This window comes from Myotis yumanensis, unplaced genomic scaffold, assembly GCF_028538775.1.
Source record: "Myotis yumanensis isolate MYYU_CA2020_CCGP unplaced genomic scaffold, mMyoYum1.0.hap1 SCAF_3, whole genome shotgun sequence".
In the NCBI taxonomy this organism is placed as follows: Eukaryota; Metazoa; Chordata; class Mammalia; order Chiroptera; family Vespertilionidae; genus Myotis; species Myotis yumanensis.
In genome coordinates this window covers 198,797,871-198,812,990 of record NW_027223754.1, presented here as the reverse complement: position 1 = coordinate 198,812,990, position 15,120 = coordinate 198,797,871, and the positions used below count along the sequence as shown (strand labels likewise).

General features: G+C 45.3%; 1 protein-coding gene across 1 annotated transcript in view; it reads right to left on the bottom strand.

The window, feature by feature from the left end:
• ANO4 (anoctamin 4) overlaps nt 1-7,230 on the bottom strand; it is a 310,025-nt gene extending 302,795 nt beyond the window's left edge. The window contains exon 1 of the mRNA XM_070410904.1: nt 7,148-7,230. Coding sequence (XP_070267005.1) covers nt 7,148-7,169 — 22 coding nt within the window. The 5' untranslated portion in view covers nt 7,170-7,230. The remainder of the gene's footprint in view (nt 1-7,147) is intronic.
• Between the last annotated feature and the right edge of the window lie 7,890 nt (nt 7,231-15,120).

Here is a 15,120-nt window from a genome sequence, read left to right as displayed (position 1 = left end):
CCCCTACTCATCTTCTGATGCAGTTCCTGGCTCTGCCTAATGCATAGAAGTCACCATAAATGTTTGCCAAAGCCTCTAGCAAGCTTTCAAACACTTTAACCGTCATCCCTGCATTTTAAACACTGTGCCTGAGACTCCTCTCAGCTTCCCTTTGATTCTATCCTCACAGGCACAGCGACAAAGTCCTTCCATGAACCCTAATAAGAGAAAACCCCTAAAACCCTTCCTTGACTTCCTACCTGTCCCTACTCCACTAGGTGTTAAAAATCGTATATTCTGTTTCCAATTTTCCTGGAACCTTATCATTACAATGTCAGATTCATGATAGCAGTTTTTGTTTTTACTTCCAGAACCTACAACAGTGCCTACACTCACAAAACATACGTTGAATTGTTTGTTCTAGGAACTTCCTTGGCAGTGGTGGCCCGATTGTGTAGGACTATGGTCTAGTACAGCCGTGGGCAAACTACCGGCCGGATCCGGCCCGTTTGAAATGAATAAAACTAAAAACAAAAAAAAGACCGCACCCTTTTATGTAATGATGATTACTTTGAATTTATATTAGTTCACACAAACACTCCATCCATGCTTTTGTTCCGGCCCTCCGGTCCAGTTTAAGAACCCATTGTGGCCCTCGAGTCAAAAAGTTTGCCCACCCCTGGTCTAGTAGAAAATGTGCATGCCTGTTACAGAGAACATAATGTTTTACAGGAAAAGATTAAAATGCTTCTGCATGGGATCAAAGTAAAAATTTAATTTTAATTTTACCCCAGAAACTTCTAAGATGTGAAGGGCTGAAGGTCAAAGATAATCTGCACGTACTTTGCCACAGCTTCTTCCCCTCCCCTTTTTTTTAAATTTGTATTTTGCGTGTTTGGATACAGCTTTATTTTTTACTAGAGGCCCAGTGCACGAAATTCATGCACTCGGGGGGTTTCCCAGCCTGGCCTGTGCCCTCTCACAGCCCCACAGTCAATCTCCCCAAAGAGGTAGGCCCTTTCCACCCATCGGGGCTCCTTGATGGATTGCCCCAAAGAGGTAGGCCAGGACCCGCCTCCGTGGCTCCATGCGGAGCCACCGGGAACCACCTCTGCACTGCGCGCGCACACAGTGGCAAGTGCCCACCCACCTGCGCACACCTCCCCGCGCACATACACTGTGCATGCAGCCTCCTGGTGATGGATTGTTATGGCGTGAGGGCATCACGGCGTGAGGGCGTGATGACCACATAGGCTTTTATTAGTATAGATTTTAATTTAATCTTATTTTTTTAATATTTTTATTGTTGACAGTATTGCAGATGTCTCCCATCCCCCCCCCCCCACCTTTACCTCCTCTGCCCAGTCCCTACCCACCCCACCCCCAGGTCTTCACCACCCTATTGTCCATGTCTATGGGCTGTATGTAAAAGTACATAAGTTCTCTGCAGCTTCTTAATCGAAAGGATCCTAACTGGTGTTCAGCATGAGCGTCTGGATTGCATAATAACAGGCATGCCGGGTGGTGAGAGGCAAACACAAGAGAAGTCATCAAATAGCTCTTTGGATAGATTTTGTAGCTAAACCATGAGTTCCGGTCAGTTGCATGCATCTGATTTGACCACATAGTGTGGACACATTTGCCCTTCTGTGTGTTCAGTGATAAAAGCTCTTTTGCTTATTTGCAATAGGAAAATGCATGGTATACTTGTGCATGGTGTACTGACCCCTACTACTCTTCATTCTGTCCTTCAGTCGGTGGGACAGCTAAGAACTGATCACCTACTATGTGCCCTTGGGGATTTTACAACCAATAGAGGGGAGTACTCCTTATATCCAAAATGAAGAGTGTTGGGGAGGACTTACCCTGAGAGGTCCCAAGAGAGGAACCAAGTCAGATGGGGAGGGTGAACAAGGAGAGGGAGGAAGCCTCGTAAAGGCAGAGGGAGGTGTGTTTTGGAACAAGGTTCAGACACTGGAGAAAACCTGTAATCAGCCACACTAAACCACCTCCCTCTGTAAAAGGTGGGATGGTTGGGACCTATGGTAGCAGGAGAAAGGGGTGGTCTGCTCCTGGAGAGCCTTGTTTGCCAAACTAGGAAGGTTAGACTTCGACCTACAAGCAGAGAAGAGCCCTTGAAGAGTCTGACGCAGAGGAGTAACTGGATCAGATTTGTATGTCAGATGGGGAGGGGCCAGGACTAGGGGCAGGGAGACCAGCTGGGGAGGATGCCACTGCAGTCAGAGTGAACACCAATGGCAGCCTGGACTAGCGAAAGAGCAGTGGGCAGGGAGAGGAAAAAACAGAGAAAGACTCTGAGGAAGAACAATTAATAGGACTTGGTGATTGACAGTATCTTGGCCGGGGGAGGCAGCTGGTAGTAATAGCTAATGCTTACTGAGAACTCACTATGTAGCACTCATATGCACTTACAAGTACTATTGCACTTAAACCTCGCCATGACCCCATTTTACAGATAAGAAAACTGAGGCACAGGGGGTGAATTAATTTGCCCAAGGTCACTGTATATAACGGAAAGGGAGGACTCAGAGGACTCCCAGAATTCTGACTTGGATGACTGAATAGAGCATGCTGGTCCCTGCCAACCTCTCCTAGCTTAGATATCATGCTTCACCAGTGCCATACTGCTGGCAGTTGTATCTGAGCCCCCTGCCATCTCTCCCCTTCATCTCTGTTGATGTTGCTGCCCCTTCCTGGAATGCCCTCCTTCTCCCAGTTGGCCTTTTAACATGTGTAACTGTTCCTGACCTATCCCTCACTCCTCCCAGGCCCTCCCCCTACAACAGGGCATCATAAGTCTCAGTTTAGGAATCTACCTTCTCCAGCTGACCCTGCTGTCTGTGAGAACGGTGAGATCTCCTTTATTCTGGTACCCTGGGTCCAGGCTAGAGTCTGGGATCACAGTTTGAGCTCAGTGGCTATAGTTATTCTATAGGAAACAGGTATGGAAGAAGACTTCTCTTTTAGACACACTGAATTTGAGGCACTAGAGTGGCAAAACAGATTTTTAAAAGTATAGCAGACAGCTGGGTATACAAGCATAGCACACATAGAAGTTCTGAATGGGTGATTTGGGTCTGGGAGTCACCTGAATAAAGACGAAGTCACAGGAGGGGACATTATGTCCTAGGGCAGGGGTTCTCAACCTGTGGGTCGCGACCCCTTTTGCAGTCGAACGACCTTTTCACGGGGGTCGCCTAAGACCATCCTGCATATCAGGTATTTACATTACGATTCATAACTGTAGCAACATTACAGTTATGAAGTAGCAACGAAAATAATTTTATGGTTGGGTCACAACATGAGGAACTGTATTTAAAGGGCCAGAAGGTTGAGAACCACTGTCCTAGGGTCTCCTCTCTTTGCTTCTCTCAATCCCCATGTCGCATGATTAGGCTTAGCTCTCACTACACCCCTCTCCTTCACCGGCTTCCAATCACAAGTCCTGAACTCTGGTCATCCACTGCCTTTAAGCCTTTGCTCAAACCACGCCTTCTGCCTGGAATTACCCACACACCCACCCACACATTGGTTTATTTTCCGCCTCTTCTTAACTCTCCCCAGCGCCAGGCGCCACAGCCAAACTCTCTAGACCTGCATTTGGACTCCATACTGTTATGTGAGGCTAAGTAAACTCTTCAATCTGTCTGTGCCTCAATTTCTTTCAAAGAATATGTGGCTAACACTATACTACCTTCTTAAAGGCTGTGAGATTAAAATGAGCTAATTCACATAAAGTGCCAGTTATTATTGTTCATGTCTCAGCACAGTCCACACTTCAACTTACAATGCAAAGAAACCCTGTGACTCCACTTTACAGGCCTCCCGCTGAGAGACTGACTGCACTTGGGGCCATTGTCTCGCATTTGGTAGATGTCTGATCAATGTCATGAGTATGACATTGTTGAGAGTGAGACTATGAAGTCAAGGACAGAACCCAGGCAAACACCAATATAAACAGAAGGAAGAGTCCACACACAAAAAGATACAATTTAAGAGTCAGGAGGAACATGAGAATAGTAATAACAACAATACTGGCTCTGACTGCATTTCCTTCTGGTCTTCTACTTGCACTCTCCACTCGACCTACAGGAACCTTCCTTGAATATGACATGCTTGTTCCTGTCCTGGGGCCTTTGCACATACCATTCCCTTTGCCAGGAATGCTCTTTCCCCACATAATAGAATGGCTTGATTCCTTTCCTTCATTTCAGTCTCTGCTCAAATTAACTCCTCAAGGATATTTGAGACAATGGCCCCAAGTGTAGAGTTCCTCTCTCAGTGGGAGGTCTGCAGCCTGGGGCCACCAAGTTTTCTGCATTGTTAAGTTGAAGTGTGGGCTATGCTAGGACATGAAGAGATATTTGAGCAGAGCCTTTCCCTATCTGAAGTAGCCCCACTGTGCTCTATAAGCTCCTCGGGGCCCCTCAGTAGGCCTCCTCAGATCTGAAGCTAACAGCTCAAGGCCAGGGTGGCAGGTCCAACCATGTAAGTTCCTTCCTGGCTCAGCCTGGGACATGGCCCTGCGCCTTCTCTGGCATGGCTGAGAGCGAATCAAGTCCCAGTCATTTCTCTCTAAAAGAGACTTGTCACCCCATCCTGGGTCTCATGCACATGGTTATGTAATGAGCTAAAAGCAGTTAAGGACCTAAACCATTTAAAGGACAAGGAAAGAGAAAAATCAGTGGTGAGTACAAAAGGTCGATGCATTAAAAATCCAGAATTTTAAAAATTGCATCCTCCATTGAATATATATTTTTAGAAGGCATATTATAGTTATTGATTTCCCTAATCTCAATTCACAGTTCTGGAATATATGAGTCTAGATGGCTGCCTGAATGTCAAAATGAATGCTAAAATACAGAAAGAGCCGGTTCCAATATAGGATCAAAGATGCATATTTAGATGGGAAGGTAATGAGGTTTAATGGGAGCTGCTGCTAATGAAATGCATGCATACGCCTCATTTCTCTCTCTTCGTAGGAACCTCACACACACACAGTCTCCAGTATAAACTGTTCGTTCTCTTGGCAGCCCCTATGCTAAAGCTAGGACCTAAGGCATTTATTAAACCCAGCGAACGAATATAAAAATTGAACCCTATAAATTCTAGGCAAAAAAACTCAGATCATCCCTCTTCATGATATCTTAATCCAAATCCAAGAGAACTGAAAGGGAACATTTTTAAAAGAAGCTCGATTGTCTGAGAGATAATTTGTAGAAGGTTCCAGAGCTGGGCCAAGCGCTCACCAGATAATGATCTCGACAGCACCCAGCGGGTGAGGAATAGAGTCAATGTGCTCCATTTTGTTTTTCTTTAACGTATTGACTAGGTGGAGACCCTGATGGACTAATTTATCTTGTCTTGTCTCAGGTCACATCGCTATGGACCAGAGAATTAATACACACTTTGTGGCCAAGTATATTTACCACGTTAGGGATGGGGCCGGAAGCAGAGTGTGTCAGGAACATATTTAAAATAGCACAAATTCTAAATGGTTAAATCTGTTCCAGTTCCCCCTAAGGTTCTAAAGAGGAAACTGGGTAATTCCTAATTGACCCCCCCGCCCCCAAATGACCTGCCACTTTTTCCTTTAATTACTGAAACATACTTTTCAAAAACAGTTGCACTACTTCTGGCTTCATTTACTCCACCTGGGTGCCCAATTAAGCTTTAAAAACTTCTAGAAATTTACAGAACTGGTTATTATGTAGACCTGTGACTGACAATTTCCACAGGGCAGCATGTGAAATTTAACGTGACATAAAAAAACAGAAGTTAGATCCCTTGGATAGAAAAAGGGGTGAAAGATAGATTTCTGCCAATGAGTATGCCTAAAACACCACCAGAATGTTGAATTATCCCCAGATGGTAACCCAAGACTGACAGTGGTGTGTGTTACCTGTGCAGCAGGGGCAAGAACAACACAACCCAGCAGAAAGTGCTCTGAGTAAGAAGGACAAAAACAAAAACAACAAAAAAAGCCACTAGCGTGCAATTTGTAACCAGCTCACAATTTGTTAGTAGTGCCCAAGCATCAATTGCAAACCCTCAAGGCCACCTGAGTGATCATCTGAAACAGTTTAAATCCTAAGAAGGAGAGCGACCTCTTTAACATTGAGGACAGGTGCAGGGAACATCACTGACCTGGAGAATGAAACCTCCCCGTCAAGGAGCAGAAACTTCCCTCCCACCAACTCCAGGCTTCATCAGAGATGTCCCTTCAGAACACTCCCCAACAATTGCTCACAACCTTCACATTTAAAACGCCAAAACTTGATGTTATCACAGCAACTGATTGCAAACCAGGCAAGGGAGGGAGGTCTACTTGCGTTTCTGTCTCCTATAACCCTGTCTCTGCAGCATCTCTGCTAACGGACTACAAAGAACCACTTTTCCCACACAAGCAGGGATACTGATAAAAAGCCTCATTGGCTTTCCCAGAGCGCTGAGGTTTCTAAGTCTGAAACCTTCGCACTGTGATTTTGTGTTCCTTCAGAATTGTACAATGCCTTTTTAAAAATAATAAAAGCATACATTTCTTCGCTAAAAATTTTTATAAAGGGGGAATAATGCCTTGTGTTTCCATGGAATTTTTCTTTCCAAGCTGATTTTTTTTTTTTTTTTTGCATTAAGAAAAACGTACATTGTGTAGTATGTTATTTAAGCCCATAGCATCTGTCAGAGAGATACCCTCGTCTCCGATGGACAGATGCAGAAATTCAAGAACAGAAAAGTTTAAATAACTTGCCCAAGGTCAGTCGGGACAAGATACGCACTGACTGAACGCACTTCTCAGAACTCCAAGCCCCAGAGGGTTGTAAAGAACTTAACACGGTAACCCTCCCCCCGCGTGGTCTGAAGCCAACTGGATGTATCCGGAGTCCCAAAGCTCCCAGACACCTTCTAAATCCCAACCGTTCTTACTCCGCCGACTCTTCCTGCAAACACCCTCTTCTCCAGGTTCCCGGCAGCCTCCAGCCCCACGGAGCACCATTCCCCCAGGTCAGCGCGCGCTGCAGCCGACTCCCTTTCTTCCCCACCCTCCCGGAGCCGAGCCCCGAAGTTTCCCGGGGTAATCGGATGGCTCCCGGGCCCCGCCCGCCCGCCTCAGCCGCCCGGGGAGCCCGCGACGGCCCGCCGTTACCGTAAGCCGAGAGGGAGTCCATCCTGCCCCGCGTCCTGTCCAGGATGGCCAGCGCGTCGGCGAGAGCGGCCGCCTGTGCGCGGCGCCCCTGGACGGCGGGCGCGCGGCGCGGCGATTGCATGCGCTCGGCTCCCGAGGCGCCCGGCCGCCCGGCTCCTGGGCATGCCCAGTCAGCCCGCCCTGGCCGCCGGGAGAGGTGCCCCGGCGGGTTCTGGCTGCAAGGGCGCGGGGAGCCTGGGCGCAGACGGGCGGCGGCGCTCTGGAGCCCGCGGGAAGCGGACCTGCTGTGCGGGATGCGGGACGCGGGACCGGGAGAGAGGAGGGGCGATGCGGGCGGTAGGAGGCGCCGGGCGGAGGGGCGGGGCGGGCGTCGGGCGGGACCCCGGCTAGGTCCCCGCCTACAAGGTGCCCCTCTGAGTCGCGGCGGCAGGGTGACGCGGGCAAACGTGGGATGGGGAGTCCGGAGCGGGCATCAGCCTCCCGGACCTCGAGCCTTCGGCTCCCGCCTAGACCGGTGGAGAGCACGCCACCTGGGGATGCCGAGGGTGGATCCCGTCGCCTGGGACTCGATCCCTAGGGGACGGTCAGGAGAAGCCTTTGTCCCTGAGCCAACGTCCAGGGGAGAATGGCAACTCTGTCTGCAGACTTTTACCAATGAAGTTAACCGCGGAGCACCGAGTTCTGACACCAACAGCTCAGACCGTCCCAGCGCATCATCCTATCACGTTATTCGTGCGTCTGCCTCCCCACGAGGCTGTGCGAGAGTCTGATTGCGCTCTGCCCCGCGCCGCGACCAGGGAGCTAACTTAACCGAGACTTGCTGAATGACTCAAGGTCCAAGCCCCTCCCAGCTCGGCCCACCCCGCCCCCGGGAGCCCACACATCCTATTGTGGGGTTCTCCGTTTGCAATAGGCTGTGTGGGAGGGACATGGGGAGTAAGAGAGGGAGAGAGACAGAGAAGCCAGCGGCACCCATCCTAAGGGTGTTAGGGGAGTGGGGAGAACAAGCGAAAAGGGGAGGCCACCCAACGTCCCCTCCTGGTCAGGTGCACCGGAGGCTTCGTCATTCCCAGTGTAAGGTCACCACCACACCCGGAGCGCACACGGGCTTCCTGGCGCGGGCTGACCTGATCCCGGGAACCGCGGCCTCTGCGGCCTCTGGGCCTTCATTCCCCCGATCTGTAAAGTGGCGGTAACTGTTCTGTTTTGTCCACTTCACAGGATCACAGGACCGTGGCAGGGATCAGGCGGGATGCGGACAGTATCATTCTCTCTGAGGCATTGTCTTGAAAGCTGCTCTCTGCCTAGAGTTTGCCCCCTAAGGGCCTCGACCTGCCTCTCCCAATGGTCCCTTTAAATTCACCCTCCTCCCCACCCCAAGTCTAGAGAGATTTGGAAACCTGCCCCCTCAGCCCCAGTCTTTGGAACTGATGTAAAGGGGATTTGGGCTTTGGGCTTCAAAGCAGGTCTGGCTCCCTCAGTGCACCCATAAGCAGGCATTACATCTTTGGGGAGCCTCTCTGCCTCTCTCTCTCTCTCTCACACACACACACACACACACACACACACACCTCCAGCTCCTCAGTGTGGGGCTCTGAGCGCTTGCCGCAGCGCAGCCTGTTCTACCCAGGGTGCCTCTCCGTGTCACCCTAGAGTCCAAGGCCATTTGCAAATTGCCTTAAGACCTACAGCTCTTTCTCCTCTCTTCACCTCCACGTTTCAGCTCAGGGAGGGTCACGAAGAAAGGCGACCAAAAGGAGTTACAAATTGCACTGTAATTCTTCTTGGCAGCTCTTTTTAATTAGGAGGAACTAACATGTAGTGTCTAATTAATTCATCTCGCTTAAGGGCACCTGAACTTCTGCCCACACAATACCATCCCAAGTCCTTGAGATAGTCAATCCTCTCCATAGAATTAAGATTGAGAACACTGGGTCTCGTGGCTGAGGAGTTGATGGATGGATAGATACACCTCATTCCTTCATTGTCAGGTTTGCTGGGAGCCCTCCTGTTCTTCACAGGCCTGTGCAGCAGGTGACACAGACCTTCAAGCAGCCTCCCTGTCTCCTGGTCTGCAGCAGGATTGGGTGGTCTCTCTGCCCCCCATTCTTGAGGGGAACACAGGCCAACAAAGAATTATGATGCTGTGATGAAGGAGAGGGTGATGAAGGAGCAGGTGATGTGGTGAACAAGCGATTCTGTCTTTGCAGCATTCACTGGTGAAAGATGAGGTCCAGGATTTGCATTGTTGCCAGTAAAATTTCCTAAAGACAAGCTTGTCATTCAAATGTTCTTATGTTTTATTCATTCTCCGTGTTTTCAGGAGTAAAATATGAACTGCCACAAACTGGATGAAAGCTGCGTTCTAAAAATTCCCAGGAAAATGCTTTGTTCAGATGATTAAGGAAAAAATACTTCTTTTCAGCATGCACTGAACTTGAACTATTTGAGTTACTATCAACTGCCCTGAACGTAATTAGATTGCATGTGACACTGGGAGAGGCCGACTCTCTGTGATTAACATTGTTTTTTGTGATTAACATTTTTAATAATTTAATTTTGTTGTTTACTAACTACTCTACAAATACTCATTCCATAAAACTGCATATGAAAAGTAATGTAGTTTTCATTTGCCCACAATCAACTTGACTTAGAATTTGACCCATTGTTAAATATTTAACAAATTGAACATTTAAAAATATTGCTGTTTTTTAATTAAAGAACTTATATACTTACTAGAGGCCTGGTGCATGAAAATTCGTGCACTCGGAGAGTCTCTCAGCCCAGCCTGCATGCTCTCACAATCTGGGACCCCTCGGGTAGGGTCCAGTCCCATTGTAGCATGGCTCTAGTTCCCCAGGCCTGCAGGCCGGGGGGCACGGGGGGGACCAAGAGGCCAGTCCGATCACAGCATGGCTCCGATTCCCCGGAGCCTGCAGGCGGGGCAGGGACCAAGAGGCCAGTCTGATGGCAGCATGGCTTCGTTCCCACAGCTCCCTCCCACTGCCACACCACAGGTATTTGGGGCCCACAGCTTCCTCCCACCACTGCACCACAGGAGGCCAGGACCCAGGACTAACTCCCGCCGCACTGGCCAGGACCCAGACTCACTCTCACTGTGCCGGCCAAGACTGTAGCCTGGTGTTTGTTCATCCATCCAGTTAAGTCATGATGGACCCTGGCTTTTTATATATGAGGATATGCACAGCCCATGGGCATAGGTAATAGGGTGGTGAAGACCTTGAGGGATAGGTAGGGGCTGAGAGGAAGGGGTATAGGGGTGAAGGAATGGGAGACATCTGTAATACTATCAATAATAAAAAAATATTTTTAAAAAAAATTGCTGTTTTTACCTTTTATGTTCCTATCTGTATTCCCATAATGGGAATATCTTTATCACATCATATTATAATTTTCCTATTTACCCATTTATCTCTGCTGGAAAGCAGGGACCATGTCTTATATTTCATTGTATCCCAACGCCTACACATTACTTGGCCCATATTAGTTACTCAGTAAATTTTAGTTCAATGAATAAGTGTGATTATGGGGAGGAGGGGTTGGGAAGGGTCAATGCTTAAGAGACCTGAGCTGTGGCTGACTTTATTCTGTAGATCTCAACCATCTTCCTCACTCAAGAAAGCCTACTGCATGAACACCATTGTACTTTGGCCAGGACAAAGAACTGCAGTGTCTGTTTAGTTGAGGCGCAAAAAATGGGTTTCTCATTCCAGAATCCATAAAACTCTCCCTGGAAATGAAGTGTTTGGGAAAGGGTCTGTGGGTGGGCTTCATGGGATTCATGAGTTCCCTGAAAATGACATTCAGAACTGCGTGTGTACACACATTTTTTTCTGAGGTAGGGAAGGGATCCATAATTTTCATCAGAATTTTAGTGGTGAGACTGATCCAACAAAGATAAAAAATTAATGGCACAGCAAATCTTTCACATTCCAAAATAGCCTTTAAAGAAGAAGAATTACAATGATGGAGCATTATAGCAGCATAGTAGATCCTTTTGCTGTAACAACGAATAATGGCCCCCTTAGAACCATGCTATAATTTGCTACATCTGAAAAGAAATATGGCTAAAATGAAATGACAAGCTTTGCTTTTAAAAATTCCAAAATTAAATAAATTTCAATTATATAAAGCTGTTAGCTCCTTAAATGTGGGTTTTTTTTTTTTAATGGAAGTGTTGTATAATCCTCACACTCTATTTCTAGAAAAAATAATAAATAAGCAGAATTATCAAGTTCATATTTTAAGACTTTAAATTAATGTTTGTAACACATTCCTATAAAATTTGGCAGATTTGTAATAATAAATGTAGCTGAGTTTATTGTGTACTATGAACTGTTCATATATATATAACATTCATATTCATTCTTAATATATATTTAAGTGCTTACATATAAAATACTATTTATATATTTTGTATATACACACTCAATCAATATTTAGACTAATGAAATAGATACTACCGTTATCACCATTTGACAGTGTGGGAAACTGAGTCACAGGGCTTCCCTATTAACTCTAGTACTAATTAACTATTAGTAAGCGATGGATTCAAGGTTTGAAACCAGATTCCAGAGCTCATGACATGCTTCCAAATGTTGAATATACATAAGCCATCTGATTGTTTTGCCCTCTAAATCTTATATTTAAAATACAATTTTATTTATACTTCTTTCTTAAGGAAAAAAAAATAGGTAAATTGCACTGAAAGGCAGTAAGGAGTGATGGTAGAGAAGAGACTAAGTGAGGCTTTCCTAAGCACATCAGGGCCAGCCAGTTGAAGCAAATTGCAAAAGTAAACATGAACAGTGAGTTCTTATCTCAAGGAAGAGAGTGGATTCTTTTTGTTCTAGCTTCGTGGTCTCCATTTCTCAAGTGCCACAAAAATCTCTCTTCACTTCATAATAGAAAAGCTTTTCTGTATCCACTATGTTTGGAGACTGCTCGGTGCATTCTGTCCTTGTATGAATGCCTTTTATAACATACCACACACTAATTACTGTCATGACAACTAAACTGAATTTAGGATAAATAGAATTTGCTTTGGGGGGCATTGCCTCATTATCAAATACGATGCATTAATACAGAGAAATTTTATTCTAGGAACCGATCATCTTTACCTTAAATGCGCTTTACGTTGTTTTATAGGTGACATGATTGTTTTCTAAAATGGCACATGTTGCAATGTCTGTACAGGTTAAAATGTTTATACTCACATTCATTTCTCTGGAGTTCAAGTTGACCGTACTCCGAATTCATATTGATGTATAATATTACCACAAACTTCCATCTCAATGTGAAAGGCAAACATTTCTATATTTGAAAACAATTTCTCCTGTTCTAGAAAGCAACCTATGAAAATACTGCCCTTCTGATCTGCAATGAACACCATCAAAAAGAGTCCTCTATACCAAATATTTCCTCCGGAGTTTGCTCATCAAATGATCTCTCTGACATGGAGAGGGACTGTGTGGGGTCTGTGCTGTCCAGAGCAGGAGAGGAGGAGTTTGACTGCATTCACTAGACCAAGGGTGGGGAACCTTTTTTCTGCGAAGGGCCATTTGGATATTTATGACATCATTCTCGGGCCATACAAAATTATCAACTTAAAAATGAGCCAGCTATATTTGGTCAAACATTTAACCTATACCTAATGCTTTGGTAGGACCAGACCAAATGATTTCATGGGCCTTATACAGCTCAAGGTCAGGACATTCCCCACCTCTGCATTAGATAATGAACTACACAAAGACAAGACTTAAGTCTTTTTTATTTCGCCCACGTGCTCAGCAAAGTGCGTTGTATGGCAGGAGCCCAATAAATGTTTATTGCTCAGAGACTATGAAAGGTCAGAGCCATGAGGAGACTTAGAAAACAGCACTGGTTCTGGGGTGAGCCTGAATTCAAATTCAAACTGTACCACGTGTTAGTTGTGCGAAGGTGGGCAAATAAGTTCACCTGGATCTCAGTTTTGCATCTGCAAAATGGAGGTAAATAATAATAGCTATAGCATAGGATAGTTGAGAGTTTTGGGTGGGTAAATAGGTAGAAAGCCTTTAGAACTTCTCAACAGATGTTAACCTCTATGTTGTTATTATTATTTCCACTTTTTCAGGATTTCCTCAGGAATGCTGATCAAGTAGTAACTCCTTTCACCAAGGAGTAATAATAGTAATACTGAACAACCCAAACAAACCAGGCACCAGCAGTTAATCAGGGACCTCCCAGCATGCCAGAGGTAACCCTTTAACTGCTGGGTTGTGGGGAAGCCCAAAGGAACCAAGGTGCCAAACAATAGGGGTCATGGGGCAGTGCCTGTTGATTACCAACCAGAATAGAAGTATTTCAATAGTTTAAGACTGACCACCAGTCTATCAGTTCTACTTCCCACCTTCCCACCCTAGACATCAAACCACTGCACTTCCTAATCACTCCACAAAGCTGACTAGACCTTCTCATCTCAAACATCCCTGCTGAGATGAGATGAAAACAAACATAATGAGATTACCAGAACACACAAGATTACCAGAACACACCTTGGTTGCGGGCACATCCCCAGTTGTGGGTGTGCAGGAGGCAGCTGATCAGTGTTTCTCGCTCATGGATGTTTCTAACTCGCTATTCCCCTCCCTTCCTCTCTGTAAAAAATCAATAAAATATATATTTTTTTAAAGAATAAATTTCATGTGAGGAGAATATGGTCACTAGGGAGGAACATATTTGCCTTTGATGCAGGCAGCATGCTAAAAAATAAAAAGTAAACAAAACCCAAAGAAGATTTAAGAAACAGTGGAGCAGAGTCCTGAGTAAAAAGAACATGTGGAATGGAAGAATTCCCCAATTCTCTATTTATTGACTTGAACTGAGATTTCTCCAATTGGTGAAACAACCCAAAGCCCAAAAGAGCAAACACTGGATCACAACAAATTCTGTCCTTCGTATCTGATTAATTCTAGGAAGGTTTTTTGGTTGTTGATTCTTTTGGATCCTCCACATAACTGATCTTGTCATTTGTGAACAAAGACAGTTTTATTTCTTTCTTCCCAGTCTGGAATACATACAAAATTTAATTTGAAATGGATCACAGCATTAAAAGTAAGAGCTGAAACAATAAAATGTTCAGTAAAAAGTGTAGGAGAAAATAATTGTGATCTTTCATTCTAAAATGAAACATAAAAATTATGAACCATTTAAAATATTGTTCGATTTCATCAAAATTATAAAATTTGCTGTTCAAAAGACACCATTAAGAAATTAAAGACAGCCCTAGACAGGAAGAAACTATTCACACTATTTATATCTTTCAGAGAACTTGTACCTAGAATATATTTTTTAAATCTTACAATTCATTAATAAGACAAACAATTCCCTGTTAAAAAAGGTGGGGGGGGGGGGGGGCAGCCCAGCCAGTGTGGCTCAGTGGTTGAGCATCTACTCATGCACCAGGAGGTCACAGTTCAATTCCAGGTCAGGCTTCGTCCCCAGTTGGGGGAATGCAGAAGGCAGCCAATCAATGATTCTTTCTCATTATTGATCTTTCAATCTCTCTCTCCCTCTCCCTTCCTCCCTGAAATCAATAAAAATCTATATTTTAAAAAATGGGCAAAATATTTGAACAGATACTTCCCAAAAGAAAATTGCAAATGGTCAATGAATACATGAAAAGATATTCAATTTCTCCACAGTTCTTACCTGATGCCAAAAATATTCAGCCCTGGAATCAATTCAGTGAGCTAAGGCATTGTCTCTTAAGTTCCCTTTTTCATTTCAAGCATTTATTTAGGGAATAGTTATTGAGTAGCTAATTATGAGACAAATCTTCTCATATTCAGCAAGGAGGTGGCCTGCACTTGTTCAGATGTCAGCAGTGATGAAGGGTCAAAAGAGCATCAAGAAAGGACAAGCTTTGCTGAGCAAATGGTTTTCAAACCTCTTCTGTGTCATGTTTGTGG